Source organism: Crassostrea angulata, chromosome 7, assembly GCF_025612915.1.
Source record: "Crassostrea angulata isolate pt1a10 chromosome 7, ASM2561291v2, whole genome shotgun sequence".
Lineage (NCBI taxonomy): Eukaryota > Metazoa > Mollusca > Bivalvia > Ostreida > Ostreidae > Magallana > Magallana angulata.
This window is the reverse complement of record NC_069117.1, coordinates 41,542,081-41,565,696: the sequence shown is the minus strand read 5'-3', so window position 1 is coordinate 41,565,696 and position 23,616 is coordinate 41,542,081. Positions and strand designations below refer to the sequence as shown.

Sequence of the window (23,616 nt, the reverse complement as noted above, 5' to 3'; positions counted from 1 at the left end):
AACCTTATGTGGAGAAATTTACATGGATCTTGCATACATGTCCATGAACTTGTGTATCTTGCATTGATGACCATAAATATCCTACCTGCAGAAACTCTGGGGCATTTCACCACTGCCATATAATGGCCACAGAAAAGCAGTGTTTCCATAGCGACCAAGAGAATGTAAAAACTTCTGTGTCTTTTTTAATCCCTTGAAAAGTGATTATAAAACATTCACATCAAGACATCATGTGACAAAAGGCATTACATGCATGTGTACAGGTACCTGTATTAATAATACATGTAAAGAATTTTAAATGATTTCAAAACAGTTTTCTTCCAATATCAATGATAATTTATTCAGCAATTTCCTACAATAATAATGCTCTCTTTAATAATTTCTTTAAAATAGGATACATGACTGGTATCTTTCATGTTTTTGAATATCAAATTTACCTCAGGCGTAGGTGTTGAGTCACTTGTCATTGAAATTGCATGCTGAATAAAATGGATGACATTTTTGGACAGTTTCTGATGTTCCAAGTACTCCTTATAAGGCTTCTCCATAAATTCTACAAGATTCATGACATAGTACAAATGTATTCAATACTGTAGATTCCTTATTTATTGCAAGTACTTAATTCTGCGATTCAACCACTTTGCATCAAATCGTGAGAATATAAAATTGCAATCACCAATTTTTTACCATTGTTTCATTTCATTTACATCTTTTAGAAAAAAAAAGAGAGATTTTAAAATCCGCAAGATATGCCTCTCGTGATTATAAGCAGATATTAATTCCTCCCGTTTCATTAGAAATTTTCAACACCTGAAAACACTTGATTACCCACTGATAAATGAAGATGCATTATACATGAACACTACTTCTGTTCAATACAAGTACATTTGTACATGTATTACCTTTGTAATCTTCTTCATGCTTTTCAAAGTCCACACAAAAAGTCAGGAATTTCATCATCATTCGTTTCTCGATCATTGAAACATCCTTGCTGCTGAAAACATCGGCTCTGGAGCAGGGCACCTAACCATGCACATGTACAAAATGAATAATGAGAATCAATCCGTACAAAGAAGGTTTACCACTGAAATTTCTTTTTATTTACTAGAATTGAAAACAAACGAATTACTCATTTTATGCATTAGAAATAACTTGGTACACAGGTGTTTACATTTATGTCCATCTATCTATAGATTATTTTTTTTTTGTTACCTTTTTTAGCTTTCCATCTATCAATGTCAGCATTCTTGAGACAGTTTTGAATTCACAATATTTGGCAATATCTGAAGTGATGAGTAGCTCCACCATGCTGCCACCACAGTACAAGAGCTGAAACATCCAAATATACACTGTGAACATATTGCTCCGTGTCAGATTTTCTTCTTTGCAATTTACTATGAACTTACTGTTACAATATTAAAACATTGGATGTATTGTATGTAATATTGTAAATGTTCTCATTAAATTTTTGTACCTTTGGTGACAAATCCAGATTGAACTTTCTCCACTCCTTTCTTAATTTAGATTCTGTCCATAATGGTGAGGATGGTTTGTCTGTAGTAGGTTTTAAATCCTTCACATCAGGTGCTGCATTGTCAACATTAGGACTTGGTTCTGGAGGCTTATCTTCTAAAGAGTTCTGCATTCCAGACTCCGCATTATTTTCATTGCTCTCATTTGCCTCAGTAACTTCTTTCAAATTTTCAGGACTAGTTTGTGCTTGATTGAGACCCGTAGATTCTGGTTCCGATTTCTCTTTCTCCTTTTCAACATTGTCTCCAGGGTCTTGATCTAAACCACCTTTTGTACTTTTGTTTGAATCATTTTCCTGGGATCCATCAGCAATGTTGTTCACTGCTTCTATCTTTTCTTCTAACTCTGGTTCTGGGTCACTATAAAATAAATTTTAAAATATCAATATAAAAAAAAGCAACTAAATACATGCATATCTTTCAACAGTTTTGAAAAAGAATTCCTATTACCGGTAAGCATATATTATTGCCATATTCCAATCAGATGACATTACCATCCTTTTTAACAGCCACTCTTGTTATGCCATTAATGTGTTTAACAATATAAGCCCTGATATTGTGATGATGTTCTCAAAATTAAATGACACATCTTTAGAGAAAAAAAGAATACCCCAATACCTAATATGGAACTGCAGTTTATGTTTTTGGTAACTGTTGTCTTTCAGATGCAGCATAACCTGTTCGCCATCAGTTTTAACGTCAGATGTGTATACTTCTTCTGGCGCTTGCGACTCCTACAAAATTTTTTAAAAAATATTATGATTTGTTGGTTTCATACTACATGTATGTAATAACTAGGGATGTCAAATCGGTCAATTTTCAGTATTCGGTTACTCGGACATTTTTCCGATTGAGTACCCGGGTACTCGGTAAAAGTGTAAATAAATATGAACAAGTACATTGATAACTGTAAAACCTTGGTCACTTTTGTAGAAATAAAACCACATGATCTAATGGGAGGTTTCCCCGTAAGTGTGTTTCTGTTGTAAGAATTATGAGTTTTTGTTTTTCTGGAGTTTCTGGCCTGTCAAATTCCTCCTTATGTTTAAGACAAATGTGATTTAACATGTTTGTCGTTCCCCCGTATAGGATAAGTTTACTTCGCACAGCTGACATTTAACGTTTTTTGAATCTTCAGTTCTTTGAAAATATTTCCAGACCTTTGAAGTCGGTGGCGGCATTTTTGGTCTGTTCAATTTCTCTACTGTGTGCTGTCTAATTTATATAATAGATTATATAAACTAGAGACGAGCTCGTTGCAAGCAACGATTAGGTCTTCCGTCGTAGCTGCGTCATACTTGTGACGTAATACAAAAATTGATACCTGACCATGGTGCAATATTAGATGTGTAAACACTGTGTAAAAGAAACAAAGTACATGTATAAAAGCAAATACAGATCTTTAAAAGTTGTCTGAAGTTTGATTCGCCGCATGTTGTTTTTTTGCATGTGCATTTTTTTTTGAGAAACTTATCTAATCATCATAATTGACTCAATATACACAGAATATGGACGACGATTATAATCACACAGTGGGTATGCCCGGTATGAACGTAAAAAGACCAAACATTTTACTCGCATTTTTTATCGAAAGCAAGGGCCAATGAATCTTTTAGAATGTATGCGGAGATCCTCGAAATTTTACAGGGGGTTCTGAAGAATAATTTTGTTTTTGAGGGGGGGGGGGGGGGGAGGGGGCATGCGCGGATAAGAAAAATTTTCCTGGGGTGGGGGTTGAGTGTCTGACGGTTATTTGAGTTTGCCTGGGGATGTCCGAGGCATATTTTTGTAATTTTATATTGTACATGTAATGGAAAGAAATTTTGCGGGGGTTGGGGTGGGGTCTGGAACCCTCACCCTACTCGTCTAGATTCGCGCATGGGGAAGACCGATGCCGGTAATTTAACGGTAATTTTAACCCTTTTTATTTAATTAATCATTTTCAAAATTATCGGAATTCCAATATTACCTTTAAACGCAGTTAAAACTTAAAATACGAACCATTTAGTCTCGGTGAGTATTCGGCCAACATGCGTCCGCGTACGAAAGAAATGGCAACATTCAAGAAATTTGGATGGACGATCTGGGTCCTAGGTCGTCCATCCGATTCTTTTTCAGACTTAGAGCTACAGAACTGCACTTAGAGAATGTCAAACTGATTATGTCAATTTATTTTGTCTCAAAGAATCAGTTTTTTTTAATCAATAAAGATTTACCTTAAAAAAAAAGAAATCGGGCACAATTTTCAATGTTAGCATTTTACAATTTAAAGGTCTAATAAAATTTTGAATGAAGTTTCAAGATACTACTCTTCGTTGTTTTATACGAAATGTTGCATGGAAAAAAGATTTACATCGCATATATATTATAGAACTAATTTCTTCTCTTTTTTATTTACATCAAAATAAATCCAAGAAAAAATCTAAATATTTTTTTCCTTTATATGTGTTAATGAAAACGTTGCATGGTCAGCAAGGGCCGGTTCTATGTCGTGCAAGCACCTACTTAATAGATTGTTACACGGATCTACCACGATGACAAATATCGAAAAGGCAATATTGTGGGTGAAGGCTGAAAGTGTAGTTTGTTTTTTAGGTTTATTTTTGATAATTATATTTATCTGGATCAATTTCCGTTATGAAGTCAAGCATATATTTTCATATTATTATTGACTTAAAACATGTTGGAAAAAAGAAATATTGTATCAAGCAGTTAGTTATTATGCGCAGATCATGCATTCCTCTATGGTTTTCACAATTGCATGTATCAGTTACTACACGTTTTTGCTTACGGAGAAGTAAATTTCCAAAGAGATGATATAGTTATCAGTTAAGTTCCAGATTGTCTTCTGCACATGCAAGCACGTGTGTAATCCTGATTTAAAAATAGGTATAATGGCCGGGGGGGGGGGGGGGGGGGTCATCGCAACAAAATTGTGTATTAGCGTACTAGAGTGTACATTGTTAATTAATGATTGATGTTGAATTGTTATTAACAAACAAAATCATAAATTTATAATAACATACACTAAAATGCCAGGGAGTTCTGCTGGACGCGATTTCATTTGTCTTTAATTAATAGGGTGTAAGGATGCCCGCCTACTTAATACATATGCTCACGCGTCAACCGATTAAAAATGACTGTATTTTGGATTTATAAATCGTTCTAAAACATTCGATCTGATATTTCGTTGTTAACAATTCAAAACTTTGAACGATTAAATTTGTTTTTATACCTACCCCGACCCTCACGGAAAAATCCATTCAGATCAATGGAAATTTCATTTACAAGACTCCACGCCAGAATCAGAATGTCTCATTCATTAATTTTTTCGTAGTTAAAGTGGACGAGTCCAAAATAGGAATAGAATAGGAATAGGAATACCATGTGAACATATGCCGTGAATGCAGTTTACTTTGCGTCTATTTTTTTTATTTTGAGAGTCCTTTTTATCATGTTTATCATGGCTTGAAAATGACGGAAGGCCCTTGAATGTTGTTATCTTTATGCAGGCACGTAGCATCCTTTTTGAAAGTGGGGGGGGGGGGGGGGGCAGACTCATCCAAAAAAATCTTGACAAGCAAAAGAAAAAAAAAAAAAAAAAAAAAAAAGACTTTCCCAAAATCTTCAAAATCCTAATCCGGAAAAATTAGTTGCTGTGAGAAAAAGTGTGGTGGGGGGGGGGGGAGGGGGGGGGGGCACCCACAAGCTTGAATTAATAATTGTCTGACGATGCATCTTTAATGTGTCAACATTTATATTCATAATTGATGAAAACGTTATATGGGATGTAATAAGCAACAATGAGCAAGAGTGTTCAATTAAAAGGGCTTTTCACATTGCACGTGTGTAATCCTGATTTAAAAATAGATTGCCATATTTGAAAGGTCAAAAAAAAAAAAGAGGGAGGTGTCATCGCAACAAGATGATACACATTGTCTAAGTAGTACAATGTAAGTAATGGTTGGTGTTGGATTATCATCATTAACAAAGAATCATCAGTTTGGATTAATTAAAACAAATATAAATTCATATAATTGGAATATTTACTGGAGGGGCTACGTACAAGTAATTCGCCGAAGTGGGGTACGTGTGACCCGATTTTCGATCAATTGGGCGATTTCATTCATCTGGAAAAGGGTTTCACTCGCGTGTACAAATGTAAATGTACATCAAACAATTGCTAGTCAATTAAGTGTCACTGTGTATGTTAATTGGATAGATTTCTTCTAAAACATTCAATCCAAAGTATAATATATGTAGTTATTAGTTGACACCCTCCCAATGGATCTATGCCGATGGATCTATCTGAGATCTCAGCTGTTGCGTGAATGGTAAAGAAAGACTTCGCGCCATAATACCTCTCATTCATAATTTTGGCTCGCCGATTAGTGGGCGAGTCCAAGTTAGGCAAGAGCACATGATGTGTAGATGGTCTTACCCACTCTATTTTCTTAACTGGTCATATAATAAATAGAGATATCATGGATCTTTCACTTTTGTCGGAGCATGTAATAAATGGAACCAAAAAATAAAGTAATTCTAATTGAATTAAATTGAAGTTAAAATGTAAATACCCCCTCCCACCTACGGATTAGGATTTTCAAAATTCCCCATTTTTTAAATTCCTTGTCACGATATTTTTTGGATAAAGCTGCCCACCTACCCCCTACCCCCCCCCCCCACACACACACACACACTTTCAAATAACGATGCTACATGTACGTGTTTGAATATCCTTTCCTATATGGTTAGAAATAACAAAATGTCTTTGATTTTGCATCTAATATATAACAAATTCAATTTTCAATTTGGCTTTTTGAGATTATTCGATACAAGTACATTCCTAAAATGATTTAAAATAATGAAATGATTTAATTTCCAGTGATATACAGGTACATGCACTCGATCGAAGAAAAAGATTGAAATTGCTTCTAAACTCTGCACGTTCAGTTTAATAATTTATGATCCGCAGCGAAAATTAAATTTCATTTCTTATAAGATAGCCTAATTGATACATGCATGCTTCCATTGAATAAATTTGGGTAGTCAGGCAAGCTTTTTAGAAAGCTATTGCTTGTATTATATGAAGGTCAGACACGACCTACATGTATCTTCCATTTTTTCTTGTCTCCACAATGAGAATCAAGATTTCCACTTTGTTATTTCATAATTAAATTTTTATGTAATATGATTTTTTTGGTTTGGATATAAAGTGTTCAAATTAAAATATATAGTATGACTTAACTTATAAGCATTCAAATGCATTTTGCGTGCTATTTTAAGGAAAGTTCGAAATATTCTAGCTCCAAAACGAGCCTGGTAATGTACTCTAAATTTTTTGGGATTAACAGGTTTAAATGTTAATAAATAAGGAATGAAATATCAAGGAAAATTATATAAAATTGAGGAATGTATCGTCTGTCCTTAATTAAAATAATATAAATAGACATCATAAATCCCATATCAAACGACATATAACCACTTGAACCTGAACGTCTTTTAATGAATTTATGAACAGCGGCAAATTCTAAGGTAATGTTAGCTGCAAGTCTGTATAGCCCTTGTATGAAAAATTTCGGATGGTACTCAATTTTTCCAGACGGAGAGCTACATATATGCTCCTAAGGTAACTAATAATGCTTCCGATGAAATACTTTGTTCAGTAATGCAAGGTTTTAAGAGAGCAATACTTATTTGTTTAAAAAATAACACCCTAATACTTCGCATTTCATTCACTGTTTGTAGAACAAGCAGAACCAGTATCAGTTCGATCCAACCGTATGTACATTGTTCGAATTTAATAGCCCTTGCATTGCATTGCTTTGCATGTACAAAATATCTTTTAAAAATTCAACACTGAAAGTGTTTATCTATATGGCTATTAATCTATATGTACATGTACACATAGCGTACACATGTGATTCAAAATACCCCAAACGGAAAAATTCACTTACTGAGTCTACATTTTATAGAATTTGCAAAAAATACATTGCGGGTCTGAATGTTTGTTAATGTGTCAATCTATCAATATACAGTTTGTTAATTATTTTCGATTGCTAAGGCTACATCGTTTTTGATGAACATTGAACAACATTTTTTCCATGCCATTATTTCCACGGAAGATAGCGAGTACAATTATAAAGCACAATTTATTTAATTATCTCTTTAATATTGTGTACTAGTATGTAATAAATAATTTATAAATTGCTGCCGAAGGTTGTTTGGTATTTTCGTTTGTAGATGCATTGCAAGTAAAAAACGTGAAACGCGGGGCAAGTCATAATTAATATCCCTAATAACCGTTACTTAAAAATAGCGGCTTTGGATTCAAATATTATCGTATACGAATATTAAGTTCACTTTTTAAAATCATCTCCACGATGATAATATTATATCCATTGGAAATCAGTATTTTGTTTTGCTTTAAAAGAAATGTTCTATCGGGAGCAATCCCGCGTTCGTTTAAATTGCCAGCGTACATTTGTCATGTCAGTAATACACATTGTGCTTTATATGACGGCCGTGTATACGTACTGTAGAAAAGTTGAGTTTAATTACCATGCATTCGAACCATTTTATTAACACATCTCCCAGTACTGAAACAATTCAAAATGTCTCTGTTACAGTAACACAGTGGGGCGTTAAACATGTGTACGTCCAGCTCTACAAGCATATGCACTGTCGTCAAGGCCACGGCCTGAATACAGCTAGCGACTCTTCTATCGATCGGTTACCTGAGTCTCGTAATGCATCTAAATATAGAAAGGGGCACAGTTATGAAACAAACAATAAAAATAAGGTCAAAGAAGTTCATCTTTATGAAATGAATATGTACATATGAATAAAAACATTTGGGAATTTTATGTAGAATTATTTTTGCGCGCTGCATGTATCAGTTAGTGCATTACAAAAAGCCCTTTCATAACCTCCTAAACGTGCGCACCCCCACAAAAATGGACCGAACTGACAACAATTGTTTCTGCAAATACTGGCTATAAATTACGAAAACATTAAATTGAATACCACGGAAGGATTTAAAATTAATTTCTTTACAACTTTGCTTCAATAATGCATCAGAAATTTTTATTCCTTTACAAGTTATTGACAAGAAACTTTTGACGCATCTAACTCCCTAATTATAGGGGCCAGCCCCTTTTTCTGTATACCGAATGAAAGGTCTTGGTAAGACCAAGATCTTTTAAATTACATGTTATAACAAATTTTTATCAGGTAGAAAACTAACATGGAAAATACGCGAATTTTTTTGAATTTTTTTCGTACCTTTGTTTCAACATCTTTACCACCCCTTTTATTTGCATTTAAATAATAAATAAAATATATCTCGCACAAATTCAATGTATTAGCTTCCAAACCAGCCCATCTTTGAGACTCTGCCAGTCATCGTTATAGCTAAACCCCCCTGGACAAAAGAAGTCGTTAAATTTTACTAAAAGGGGAATAACTCAAAACCGGATGGGGATTTTCCTCAACTAAAATATGCAACGACAACATCACGCGGCATGTTATCAGTCCTGAAAATTTCAAAACAATCGGTGAACAAACGAGCGAGATATTAAGGATCAAAGTTGGCGTCTAGAAGAAAAAAAAAAATAATAAGAAATTTGAAAATTTTTCAGAATAATAGTAAGGTCTTCCGTTGGAAACGGAAGACCTTAATGATGTTCAGTGAAAACAAATCATTAAAGTAAGCCAAAAATAAGGGTAGAAGACAGCTAAAGTTGAGAAAAGCTAGGTTACAGGAGCTTGGTCACTATAATTACTATATATTAACATCTACAAAGTATTATTCCCTCTATTTCTTGCGAAAACTTATAGTTAATTCATAGCTCTATAGAAACAGCCAGACTGAAATCTACATGCCCCGTTCATCGATTGGTCGAAATCTACAGCGGCTGAAACTTGAGTAGAAATTGACAGGTCTGAAATTGACATGCCCTGTTTATCGATTGGTCTAAACCTAGAGCGACCTACAAAATATCATGGACTGCACGAAATGGTCATGATGATGCCAGACTCTCAGTTTCACAGGAGACGATTAGGGCATTTAGGCTGTTCCTTTTAGCTAACCTACTTACGTACATTAACAGTAATTTAGCGAATTTTACTTACTTTTCATAATCAAATTATTGATTTGTTAAAGAGAGATGTTAATATAAACAATAAAATGCTTTCTTTGATGATTCATGGGGGTTATGAAGGTAGCGATCACTGCAGAAAAAATTTACATAACCCGCTAACGCGGGTTATGTCTTTTTTCTGCAATGTCGCTACCTTCATATCCGAGATGAATCATTTTATTGTTTAAATAAACACCGCCACAGGCGATAACGGTCATTTAGCATATTTAGAGGCGTAGGAAATCCTAATTACTGTATGTGCAAGTGCAATGGACATTTTAAGTTTTAAAACCGATGTTTTAATGCATTATTAAATAAACTTAAAAATATTAAAAAATATACATCCGAGTAACCGAGTACCGATTTAAGTATTCGATACTCGGACGTTCGATCGAGTACCCGGTTAACCGGGTAATCGTTGACATCCCTACTGGCCTAGTAATAACACAAGCATACATATATACCTACCGTATATACTCGTCTATAAGTCAGATTTTTTGGAGTAGAAAATTGAGTGAAAAGTGGGGGTCCGACTTATAGGTGAGACATAGTAAAAAAAATTCACAAGAGAGAAGTAAGTTATATTTCTTTTTAAATAATAAACAGATAAATGCATTGAACCTGAGTTCATAAAAAGAAAATTCAAGCAGTCAGTTTTTCACACCTAAGGTGATAATAGATATAGGGGTCATGTCACCTAAAACAACACAAGCCAACACCCCAGTTCAAGGGGCTAATTACCAACCTAATCAGTCAGTAAGGAAATCAATCACTATCATCAAATTTTCAAAAGGACTCCATTTAAATACCTGGTAGTTTTGAAGCTATTACCAACTTGTAATTAGTGTTATAAAAAATAATGGCATTTAAAATCAAAAGTTATTAACATCATAGACCCATGATAGAAATAGTCTAGAAGCAATTATGGGGATGAAAAAAGGACAATTTTTTTTTAGAACTCAAAACATGTATGATAAAATGTGGTATTTTATTGAGAGTATCTGTACATCAATTGACCCGACTTATAAGGGAGTCAACAGCAAAATCTTAAAATTAAAGCTGGAAAAAGGCAACCGACTTATAGGCGAACCGTACTTATAGGCGAGTATATACGGTACCTGCCAATCCCAAATGTACAAAAATAGAAACATTAAGAGCCGAGGCCTCGAGACAGTTATCATCTAAAGGTAACTTTTGAATTCATCAAAAGAAGAGTCAAGATCAAAAGTTATATCAGGCAAAGGTCATTAACTATGGCACTCATATCATTATTTTTTACAAGGAAATACATGTACTCTTACCTTAACCCACTCTTCAATTGCTTTTAAACTGAATGAAGCCCACTGTCCACTGTAGTAGCCATTTCTGGAGAGAAAAATGTGTCTCATAATCAAACCCTGAGCATATTGTACCTGTTTTTAATTTTCATTGAAAAGATATGCACCAGTTTACTTGTGATCAATGATCTATCTATACCTGTCAATGTGTAGGACGCTCTGGCCAATGCGAGCAAAAGCTGCCGCCAGAATGCTCTCTGGCATTCCTGTGGAAGTAAGAATAGTTTTTGTAACATTTCAGGTACATTATTAAAGCTTTTTTTTTTTAATTTTAAAAAGTCAACTGGTATTTTGAGAGAATTTAAAAATAAAATAATCCGTTTAGAAGATTTGCCCTATCTATTTTAATCATTTTGGCCTGGATGTTAAACAAAAAATAATTTTGAGAGTTTGTTTTAATGACAAAGGTTGCAATTGTTAATTATTTCACTGATCAGACAGTGGGATGCTATGATCATCAGATCATGTTCAATTATCATGATCTGACACTCTCATTGAATAATTGAAATTGAAATGATTACAATGTATATTAACAGATCAATTAATCAAAAATACCGTGAGTAATTCACATTATTACTAACAGAAGAGAGGGGAAGCTTGGACGTGTTTAAGTTTACCTGTCCCAATAACCACGACATCAAATTCGTCTGGCAAATCCTCTGCCATGATGGTTTGTTTACTCCAATTTCTTATCCGAGTTTTCGTAAAATATTGATTTAGTGAATTAAAGTACCTGATTCAATAAACAGAGTTAAAAGACTTCATTATAACACAGAAATAATTTTGTTTCAAATTTTAAGTGTAATGGAATTCAAGCAGAAGAGAAGAAGCTGTGTTTTCGAAACCGCGCTTACAGAAAGTTCAAGGCCACGCCCCCTTTGGTTGTAAGTGAAAGTAGGAGAATGACGGCTGACAGAATTGTGTGAAGAGAGGATTTGATTAAATGATCATGTTGTCTATTGACATCTAGACCTAGATATCAACTACTAAGGTATTTATTTAATCATTTTTATTAAAGAGGAATAACCTAGTTTTTTCTTAACCTTTTGTTTAAACAACGATTAAAATACATCCTGTAATTAACCTCATTGAATGGTAATTGTCTCTCTTGAATGCAGCTAACAAAGTTGTAATTTTTGATAGGAATGACCCAATGCCTAGACAATTTTATCTTGTTTACATTTAAATCTATTTGCCATTTATAAATACAGAATATTTAATTTTGTCATGTTTGTTACTAGCAGAGATCCTTTCAATTTCATTGCTTAAAATTATTGAAAATCTTATATTCATCCTGAATACATGCAGTGTACATGGTGTACCATGTGTTTCCATAGATTAAATGAAGTCAAATATGCCTGTCTGTTTTTACATATTGATAATTTTTTTTATTGTGACTTAGCCTTAAAATATTGAATGTGTCTTTTAACTTGCTATCCAATTTATTCCATTGCATATATGTGCATCTTCATGTATTTAATACACTGTACTTAAGATGCTAATTAATCGATCTGTTTTTTGGAGAGATGAGTGAGCTTGGAGAGGCAGACTTTGGTTTAACCACATTCTTTGCCCGGAGTCACCCGAATGACAAGTGTGGGGCAAATGGACTCCCGCTAACTCCAAACTCAATCAAGATTCTTGGAAGATTTGAGCATCTTAAAACTATCAGTCATGAAAATCTCTGTAAATATATAGACATTCAGAGAGGCAAACATGGTGAGTCACTGTTTTCTCTCAATTTATAATGAGATCAAATGTATAATAAGAACAGAGTATGTATAATGGTATATCAGTATATTATACACTTGGCGAGTCTAAAGAAAATATTATCTCATGAAAGTAGTTGATTATATTTACATCTATACATGCTATAGGATATAAAGTAGTACGGTAATTCAAATTTTAAAGGAGAAATATCTATTCTCTATGAGTACAGGTAAAGTTGCAAGTTCATGACTGAATGGTATGTTAAATTAAAGTGCACTTATGAATCTTGATACAGAGTAGGTTGTATAACTGTTCTTCTTATATTTTTATTTTCAGAACGTTTATTGGTTGTCACAGAGCATTATCAACAAACTTTGAAAAACGTAGCAAAGTCAGGAAAATATTCAGTGTATGTTACATTTATAGATACATTGTACATGCTTGCACAAAGCCAAATTGATTTTATCTTTTTTCTGCAGTACATTGTTTAACAATTAATGTACTTCCTTATGGATATATTTGTTACCTTTTTACATGAAATATTTCAGTGAGGAGAATTTGGTGACCTTGGCTTATGAGATAGTCAAAGGACTTGCTTATCTGAATAAGAGAGGAATCACACACAGAAATTTGTCTCAAGAAAATATTCTTTTTAATAAAAAGGTATTCGTACATGAACATGTATGTGATAGATGTATTTTAGTAACAGAATGGAATTTGATAATTACATGTACAATGTACTTAAATTCTGTCCATGTACATGTATTTACAAATTATCTGTAACACGTCGCATATCTTTTAATTTTGCAGGGGAAAGTAAAGCTTTCTGAGTATGGCCTGTATTACATGACAGAATATGGAGCAAATGTGGCATTTCCTATTGGGTTTGTGACCATTTGCTATATAATTTTTTTGTTAAAAAAAACCACATAAAATGGCTGAAGTAGTTACATGTACATTCAGCTTTCCTTTCACAAACTAAGTTGTCTTTATTCTGTTGCCTTTTACTCTGTTTGCAGACACCCTCAGTACCTGTCCCCTGAGGTTCTGTGTGAATACCCTGTCCAGTATGATGAACACTCCGAGTCAGAACCCTCAGTCCTAACCCCCACAGGACCAAAGTCTGACGTCTGGTCTCTGGGGCTGATTTTGCTTGAAGTTCTCACTGTAAGTAATGGTGTATTACTGGTATCTATATTTACATACATGCATTAATACATGTACATGTTCTTCTAGTGTAATTGAGTATCCTAGACATTATATTCTGTGAAAGCTATTGGTTAGACTACTAATATACATGAATCAATGATATTTGCAGGGAGAAGAATTTTGGGGTGATCTAACAATGCCACAAACATTTTTCAAGATTCTGAGCTTTGTCAACTCAGGTATGTAAATGTACATGTATTTATAAAATGGGATACTCTCAGATTTTACTGTTGGACACATTGAAAATTTCTATTTTAATTTCTGATACATGTATTAGCATATAATCTCTTTTTAGATATACATCCACTGGATGCAATTAGTAAAGACCTTGACATTGAGTCCCAGGTCAAGGTAAGTTCACTATACAGTAATTTGTTAATTAAATGTGCATGTATTTTTAATGCTACGATTCAGTTTAGTTCCCTTGATATGATGCACCAGCGTTTTTCCAATTTATTCCTTTAACAGGCATGTGACATTTTTTTTCTAATCATTTTCCCTATATTGTAGACCCTTAGTCGAGATTTTATGGACTTTCTTAGAAAATGCTTATATGCCTCACCAATGGACAGGTAAATATTCATGTACTTTTAATTGCCCTCAATATTTATTTTTTCGATGCACTATTTTAAAAAAGCTCGCTAACATTGTACTTTTTGTTTGTTTGAATTTATAATACCCTAACTGTAAGCTTTGTGAGGACATACATGTACATGTGTATGATATTTTTATGGAATTTTAAAGAATACATGTACAGGTATCCCCATTACTTGGTACATGTACATGTATTTCTTATATTTTTAATAAATTTATTCATAGTTAGCATTATCAAAGAGTATACGGAAATGTTATTTTCCTGGTAAAAATAGTGATGCAAGTGCTGTTTTGTGTGCAGAGTTGCATTCGTTTGAAGAGAATCCTTATTCCATGATTCTTTTAGTATTTCAAACAATTTTCATGCAGAGCAAATCCAACTGAGCTGATGGATCACTCCTTGTTCAGAGATCTACGCCAGAAAAATGTGAGTATGCCAGACATGTTAACATACTCATGTATATTGATATCATTTGTGTTATACCTTCATTGTACTAACATGAATTTAGCTTCCTTTATGTAAGGTAATTATTTACATACCAGTACATGTACATCTTATCCAAATTTCATGCAGGTGCATTTTGTTACAATATTCTATGGTAAAAATATCAGTAAAAAGTTCTACATGTTTAAATATGTATGTGTACTATTATGCTTTCATAGTCAAAGACAAAAAATGGTCACCGCCTATTCTCCTCAGATCTACGCAGCTTAGACCTAGAACTTCCTGTCCTTGGACAAAATGGCTATAATAAAGGTACTCGCATAAAGAGTAGTGTACAAAATATCCCATTATCTTTTTTTAAAATGAGTCTAAAAAAGTGTGTGATTTATAAAAAATTCATATTCGTTGACATGGTACATATACATGTAAATGTATGTACTTGTATTTTTTTTTATTCTACTAAGATATAAGTTGCAGGCTGAACAGAGTTTTTGTCTTTCAGATTATAATGAGGACCACCTTTCTCTCAGGGCAATGGAGGAGGTGTATTATTTGTGGCAGCTAGCCGGGGGAGAGCTGTTTGGTGCCCTAAAGAGGGAGGGGCTGGTCAAAACTAAACCCCCCATCCATCTCTTGCCATAGTAGGTCATATTCTGTTGAATAATTATGTTCAACTTTTGTGGATTTTGTGGTACTTCTCTCCTGCTGATTATCATTCCTAATAAATTATGAAACAGTGCGTTTATTGTTTGAACAAGTAAATCCTCAAAATTTCATTCCCCTAATAACTTATTTAAACTTGACAATCAATGAATCAATAAAACTAAGCTCTCACAAATTTAAGGATTCCACAATATACAGTAAAACACGGTTATAACGAAGTGCCAGGGATGGAGGATTTTACTTTGTTATAAGCGAAATTTGTTATATCCGTCAAGTTTACAACATATTAAATAGTCATGGGGTATGAAAATCACTTCGCTGTAAGCGTTAATTCAATATAAGCGTGAACACTATAACCATGTTTTACTGTATTCAGATTATTTATTCATGGTAAATGTACTGGAGCGCAGTTTTTTTATTTTTTTTTTTAATAATTTTGACAATTTAGTTTTAAAGCAACTGTAAAATTTTACTTTGACCTACATGTATCAAGAGGTTTCTGATTTATATCATATATGTAGTTATTCAACACTGGATGGTGAGGTTTTTGGACAGAGGAGAGACCAGGCAGAGTTGTTGGATGGAACCATTATCACTCTATCGCAGGAACAACTTAGAAAGGTGGGGCAATAAGCTCTGTGCACAAATAAAAATATCAACGACATGTATTGGATTTAAATGTTCATGTGCATGTACAATGTATAACATGTATACAGTTGATTGATATAGATAAATGTCATTGATATAACCTGTAAATCGATCTTTTGCAGAGATTGAGTGAAATAGATGAAACTGCATACTACCCTCTGTTGGAAGACGAGTGAGTTATTCCCCTTTAACACATTTTTTTTTTATTAATTAGTTAACTTAAGGAAGAGGTGGTAATTTGCTGTCTTTTTATTATTTAACCACATCTCTATCTAAAATCAACTTTAATACAGATACTTTTCAATGTTGGTTTTATATTTAACAAATAATTTTGCCTTTCATTTGACTCAAAAAAAAAAAAATCAAAATTTTCTTTAACATCATGATTTTCTGCCACATTTCATATATGAACTTTGATTCAACAGGACTTTTACCAGTATGATGTGTAACAATTAAACATGTATGTACACTTCATTTAACAGAAATAGCCAAGTCACAACCAATTTGCCCTCGTCTCCTAGCAACTCTGATATATCTGAGACAGCGAGTCTGCCGCTAGTTATTAGAGAAAAAGATGTGGAATATCAGGTTATTCATACCTTATCTACATGTTCAGCCGATTAGTTCACTTTCATTTTTTTTTTTAATGATTCAGAATGTTTCTTCAATGAAAATGTTTCCTTGAATAATTCTATTGTTATACATGATACATGTAAATGTACTGTATACAGTAAAGCATGGTTATAACAAAGGGCCAGGAACGGGCGATTTTGCTTCATTATAATCATAATTTGTTACGGGTATTTCCGTCAAGTTTACAACATGTAAAAAAAAAGGTCACATGAATGAAAGCTGTAAGCGTCAATGCATTACAAGTGCATTTGCTACAACGTACCGTATTTACTGTACATGTATGTACATAATTTAGTATGTAAAAGTAGATACATAATATAGATAAATAATACATAACATTTCACTATTCAATTAAATAAATTTATTATTATTTTTTCTTCGCCCAGTTTCACAGGATAATTTTGTATGAGCGATTGATCAAAGGATACCCCTACAAGAAAAGTCACATCTGGAGGGAGGCAAGAGTGGACATACCCCCCCATGTGAGGGCACATGTCTGGGCAGCTATTCTTGAGGTTGAGGTAAAAAAAACACTTTAATATAATTTTAATGAATGTATACATGCATGTAAATTTAATATCCTGTTAACCTTTCATTTTGTTATCTAGATTTTTGATTATAATAAGCAATAATGCAATAAATGTCTAATTTTCAAGTTCCATGTGCTACATGTTCGTGTACTTACTTACTGTATGATGTTACATCGTAATTATTTCATTCATACGATTTAATAATTTCAGGGGGATATCTATGCCAGATATGATTCAATAGATAAAGAAACCCCAACAAACACAGACAGACAGGTGAGTCACATGTACTATTCATTCCTAAAAAAAATCATTACATTATATAAATAGTGCCTGTTTGGGAGGGTAACTGTTGAAATTGACACCCCGAGACAACCATTGTCAACCGACGCGAAGCGGAGGTTGACAATGGTTTTCGAGGGGTGTCAATTTCAACAGTTACCCTCCCAAACAGGCACTATTTATTTTATTATACTGAATGTCTTAATTTTAAAGAAAATGTTACTGCTTTTATATAGAAATGAAGTGTATTCTACGGCGAACCGTACATGCATAATTTACGCGCATGTAACAATTCGTTGTGTTACCCGCTGCCAAGTGTTGCTAACGCTGAGGGTAATAGAACGAATTACCAACTGCATCTTAACCAATCAGATTTCAGTATTTAACATGAAAGTATAATAATATTCATTAGCTATATTTGTATTCAGAGAAAATGTACATCAAAAAAATATATACATTGTACAAGTGTACTTTGATAAATGAAATACATGTACTATGCATTATATGGTTACCCCCCCCCCTCCTCAATAAAATAGATTGTACAAAATACATGTATTTAGAAAAATAATGTCTACCAGTATGTTTGCTATATCCTGTAATGCATGAAATGTCTTGAAAATTCATTCCTTATGCAAATTTTATATATATATATATATATATATATATATATATATATATATATATATATATATATATATATATATATATATATATATATATATATATATATATATATATATATATATATATTCCTGAACTTTTACTACAGATTGAAGTGGACATTCCCCGGTGCCATCAGTACCATGAACTTCTATCCTCCCCGTCTGCCCACGCCAAGTTCAAGAGGGTTCTGAAGGCCTGGGTGGTCAGTCACCCCCAGTATGTGTACTGGCAGGGGCTGGACTCCCTGTCAGCTCCCTTTCTCGCTCTCAACTTCAACAATGAGGGTAAACCATTTACATAATCTACAGTTTTTCCAACTAATTCTGAAATTTGGCAATACCTTTACTAAACAAATTTATCATAGATTAAATGTTGATGATATTGAATGCTTGTGGGTTTTTTTTCTTTCAGCATTAGCATATTCCTGTCTCTCTGCATTCATTCCAAAGTACTTACATAACTTCTTTTTGAAGGATAACTCTCAGGTTATACAAGGTAAGAGAGAGAGAGAGAGAGAGAGAGAGAGAGAGAGAGAGAGAGAGAGAGAGAGAGAGAGAGTCTTACAGTTTACTTTGAAGTTGATTACTGTGGAATCATTAATTTTCGTGGGGGCCAATTTTTCGTGGATTGCTGAAATTTTATAGGTTCGTGGGGACGTAATTTTGTGTATTTTCTTATACCTACAAAACGAAATATGACTTTATAACCCTAACAATTATTCGTGGAGGATGTTAATTCGTGGACGAGAGGTACCCACGAAATCCACGAAAATTGAGCCACCACGAAATCTAATGATTCCACAGTAATGGATTTGTATTGTACGTTGAATACCCTATTTTCATATGTTTATAGGAAATATATTTTTCCTAAACAACAGAAATGTTAATTTCAGAATACCTTGCTGTGTTCTCCCATTTGATCACATTTCATGACCCTGAACTCAGCAACCATTTAGAGGGAATTGGATTTATACCAGATGTAAGATTGTCACTATAATATGTTTTGTGACTATTTTTTTGATATATGTACTACAATAGATAATTATGTGGCCTATTATGAACATTATTCTGTACATGTATATTTGTAAATCATGATAGTGTTCTAATTTCATTTTTCAGCTGTATGCTATTCCTTGGTTTCTGACCATGTTTGCACGTATGTATCCTACTTAGAAGCAAATAATGACAAATAAAATCATGATAGTCACATGTATGTTCATGAATTGTTAGTAGATGTACCAGTATAATCAGTTGAAAATAGAGTTTGCTCACAATAGAAAAATTTCTTTGCATTATTTTTACACAACTGTCCATTAAAACATTCATTTTAATTTTTTTTTACAGATGCCTTCCCAATTCATAAACTTGTTCATCTCTGGGACACTTTGTTGCTTGGCAACTCTTCTTTTCCCCTGTGTATTGGTGTAGCCATTTTGAGGCAGTTTAGGGACCGACTTTTGACTTACGGATTCAATGAGTGTATTCTCATGTTTTCTGACATGCCAGGTGAGTTGTGAATCTGCAGGCCTACAGACCTCTTTGCTTTACATTTATTTTTATTTTTTTGCAATTATTTGTTGTACTAGTCTTGCATAAAAGGTGAATTCATATATGATATTTTGATTCACTTTTACTATACACAGGCTAACAAAATTTCATGCAAATATTTATGCAGTACATGTATTTGATTTTTCTTATAAGATTAGTGTTTTTCATTACCATACAAGTTTATATACTACATGTAACCAATGTTTTTTTTCTTATAGAGATAGACATACAGAGATGTGTGCAAGATTCCATCAAGATTTTCTGCAGTACTCCAAAGAGTGCGACATTCCGACAACACGCCAGGGAACCAAACAAGCCAGGCACCAGTAGCAGCAGACCAAACATTTCCTACTACTCCAGGGACTACAACGAGCAGCCTAAATCAGAACTGGTAAAACCACACACACACTGTAACTGTACAGTCACATTGGGTAGAAATCTGGGGAAGGGGAAAGAGATGGATTAAGCAAAGAGTCAACTGCATGTCTTATTATTATTGTGATAATCATATAAATAGTTAAATACTGAAGAATTCTAATTAAATGCGAGGAATAAATATCTGTGTAAAATTGTGAGAAGCACATCTCGCGAAATTTCAAATCTCGCTTTTACTTTTTGGACATACGTAAACTGCATGAAACTGTGATAAAAATTAGGGGTTCATGATTTTATGTTTTCATGATATGATGGAAAACAGCTGAATTGTGGAATAAAGTGCTCCTGTATAATAAGGAATCTATATTAAAGATATAATGTGCAGTTTGATATTTTGTAAAATATTTCAGGGTTGGTTTTCTTCAAATTATGAATCTGATATTGAATTACAGTCAAACTTTGTTATCCTGAACTAGATGGGACTTTATAAAAACTATATGAGATATTGAGATTAAAATACTTAAAAAGTAAGTAGTTAGGACTTACAAATCACTTCGACATATCCATTATATTCGATCAAGATATCAGTTTTTGAGATTTCGAAGTTCAACTGTATGTTCATGTTAATTTTTGGGGGAGCTGATTTTAATTAACTCTCCTATGCAGTTACTCTGGCAAACCGAAAGTGAAACAGTGTTTGGACCTAAGCACAAATCATCACTGCTGACAAGATGTAGATCTTGAAAATTATAGATAAATTTGGTGTCCTGTATGCTGTACCATTGTTTTTCAAAAGAAAAGTATCTATAAATACCTTGAAAATAGTCAGATTTTATATAGTACAAACAATTCAATTGTTTTTTGTAGTTGCATGTATTCCTACGCTAGAGTTCAATATAGCCTCGTTCAACCAGATGCTTGGCTGTCTTCATAAATCTCCAACAAGCAGAGAGTCTCTCTTGGTAGTCGAAGATTAACGGAGACAGCCGAGCGTCTGGTTGAACGAGACGAGAGTTCAATATTGCTTGTGTACAATTTTTAGAAACATTTCGATTACTGATACAAGTTTGATGGAATTAATTATATCTTTAAATATTACACAACATCATTCATATGGGGTTTTCTCAAAATTCTTGTCGGAAAAGTTCGAGAATTCATATTATAAAAATTGCATAACATATCGTTGATTTTAAAATTGATAATAATCAATAAAATCAACTCCCGACAGTACTTCGGTACTTTGATTTCCTATTGCAAGAAAATCTGCTTGTAAAATAAGATTTGAAAGTATGTTATGTTGCATCTATACCTGTACATGTAGATAATCTTCAAACATGTATAAATGTAAATTAGAGTTACATTTGCATGTGTGTGTAAACTAAAATGTTCATGGACACTAGCTTAAAGGATTTCCATTAAACTTTTCTGTTTATGAGAAATGTTCACATGCATGTACAGGTTCTTGTATTAAATCATTTTGACAGTCTATGGAACCTGTTAAAGTTGAAGAACTGAAAACAGAAAAATGCTGTCGAATATCTGCTGAAGATTTGATAGAAATGGGAGAACTTTGTGGCCCCTCTTCCTCCAAGAGTCCGACCAAGCGGAAACCAAACAGTCGACCAATGATAATTGTGATAGACATCAGGAATCCAGAGGAGTATCCTTATAAAACTGTGTCAGACAACTCCACAAACAGATCTGTGGAGTAAATTTAAATATAATCTTGATAAAGCAACACCTTTGCTCTTTGCAGGTCTTTTAAAAGCTGTTTTTCTTCAAAGGTGACACCAAAGAAGCTTAGATTTGCTAATTTGAAAATTTAGAAATGAAATGATTATGAACCTAAGTCATATATTGAAGGTCATGGGGTTGAAAAAGAGTTCATTTGCATAATTTTTAATGCTGAGGCTAAAGATGACGAACATTTCAGTATAATGCAAAGCTGTGAAGTGATGGTCAATTTGTTCATGTATCATTGCCAGTACATGTATTTTGCTTTGAAATTCCTTGACAATTGAAAGCTATGCAAAGGGTGCCATTCCTGGGAGCATCAATATTCCCTTCCCCTCGGCCTTTTCTCCAGAGGGTGACCTAAATCCCTGCGCTGCAGTGAATGTACTGAACCAAAATAAGCAACAGGTCAAGGTCATTGTAGGTAGCAGAGGCAAGAATGCCAATAATGTAAGTACTAACCCTAATATACATGTATAACTATGTATCAATTAGTTTGCAAGAAGAAACTTTAAGTTTATATTGATTTCCTTTATATCTGTAAAGAGGCTTATGATAATTTTGAAAGTGTGTATGAGTAGAAAAAAAATTGGCAACTACAGAGGTTATTGTTATGTCAGTGGTATAAAAAGACTTGTACCCACATGTTTGCAACTAACTTTCAATTAATTTGAAAATGTCCATTTAACTGACATAACATACACTGGTACCTCAATCCATTGAATTTTAACAAAATATTTCTTTAAAATATTTCACTCATTTAATTATTACTTATCAGGATTGCATATGTAGATATACCTGCATATGCTAAGATCACTCTGAAGAGCCTGCCTTATATTTTACAGTTTGCAGCTGATCTGGTGAGACTGGGGTACCACAAGGTGTGTGTTTTACATAAGGGCATTGACGTTCTCAGATCTACAAATATCCTCACAGTACCCCCGGCAGATTACTTCTAAAGGCATTGACAGAAACGAGAAACATTTTTATCTGTCTCATAATACAACTTGAATAATTCAAAATTGATTATGACTTTAGCAAACATTTCTCCATTTTAAACTTTTGGGCATATGTATAGAAGTTACATGTATGCACATGTATTATGTACATATGGAATTGTGGCTATGTAGAAAAGATCTGCTCTAGACAAGCAGAAACTGTAATTTATTTGTGAAAAGTCTTTGGAAAATATATGAAAATGAAATGTTGCAGCAGCTTTTCTACTGGGTGTTATTTGTGCAATATTGTTGTAATTTTTGTTGAAAGATTTTATAAAATAAATCTGAAAACTTTTGAAACAATGTGTGTTGTTAAATTTTTTTAATGAATATTAAATAAGAATTAATTGTATGTAGTGATACTTGTTATATGCATTTTGAGGAAAACAGGAAAAAAGGCATTGGTACATTATTCTAAATACAATTTAATTATTAACATGTACATCTACATGATTATCATATTGTGGAGAATAGATAAGAATATACCATGTCATGGAACATTTCTGAGTTCATACATAAATACAATACATATGTACATGTACCCAGTATACGTGTAAACAAAGCATTTTTTGGGGGGG

At 33.4% G+C, this 23,616-nt stretch overlaps 2 protein-coding genes across 2 annotated transcripts in view; one reads left to right on the top strand and one right to left on the bottom strand.

Moving 5' to 3' along the window:
• The window catches only part of LOC128192597 (rab proteins geranylgeranyltransferase component A 1-like), a 33,585-nt gene extending 22,371 nt beyond the window's left edge, over positions 1-11,214 (bottom strand). The window contains exons 1-8 of the mRNA XM_052865389.1: positions 11,150-11,214; positions 10,975-11,038; positions 2,151-2,266; positions 1,475-1,892; positions 1,213-1,329; positions 903-1,023; positions 438-553; positions 86-192 (exon numbers count right to left, since the gene is read on the bottom strand). Coding sequence (XP_052721349.1) covers positions 86-192; positions 438-553; positions 903-1,023; positions 1,213-1,329; positions 1,475-1,892; positions 2,151-2,266; positions 10,975-11,038; positions 11,150-11,214 — 1,124 coding nt within the window. The remainder of the gene's footprint in view (positions 1-85; positions 193-437; positions 554-902; positions 1,024-1,212; positions 1,330-1,474; positions 1,893-2,150; positions 2,267-10,974; positions 11,039-11,149) is intronic.
• A 641-nt stretch (positions 11,215-11,855) lies between these two features.
• Positions 11,856-23,341, top strand: LOC128192596 (TBC domain-containing protein kinase-like protein). Its single transcript, XM_052865388.1, has 26 exons — positions 11,856-12,001; positions 12,535-12,729; positions 13,057-13,129; positions 13,269-13,383; positions 13,531-13,604; positions 13,740-13,887; positions 14,039-14,108; positions 14,225-14,280; positions 14,440-14,501; positions 14,893-14,950; positions 15,187-15,280; positions 15,471-15,609; positions 16,153-16,252; positions 16,402-16,451; positions 16,762-16,867; positions 17,299-17,433; positions 17,653-17,715; positions 18,491-18,668; positions 18,796-18,879; positions 19,277-19,362; positions 19,503-19,539; positions 19,728-19,889; positions 20,150-20,322; positions 21,791-21,966; positions 22,331-22,490; positions 22,886-23,341. Exons 2-26 carry the CDS (start codon positions 12,537-12,539, stop codon positions 22,997-22,999), a joined length of 2,706 nt encoding a protein of 901 aa, XP_052721348.1. The 5' UTR covers positions 11,856-12,001; positions 12,535-12,536; the 3' UTR covers positions 23,000-23,341.
• Positions 23,342-23,616: the final 275 nt, after the last annotated feature.

What these genes read in the sequence shown, in the direction of transcription:
- LOC128192596 (XM_052865388.1), top strand. Translation starts at nt 12,537, where the DNA reads ATGAGTGAGCTTGGAGAGGCAGACTTTGGTTTAACCACATTCTTTGCC. An exon ending in CAACAAACACAGACAGACAG is followed by an intron (nt 17,716 to 18,490) that starts GTGAGTCACATG and finishes CTTTTACTACAG; the next exon opens with ATTGAAGTGGACATTCCCCG. An exon ending in AGCAGCCTAAATCAGAACTG is followed by an intron (nt 20,323 to 21,790) that starts GTAAAACCACAC and finishes TCATTTTGACAG; the next exon opens with TCTATGGAACCTGTTAAAGT.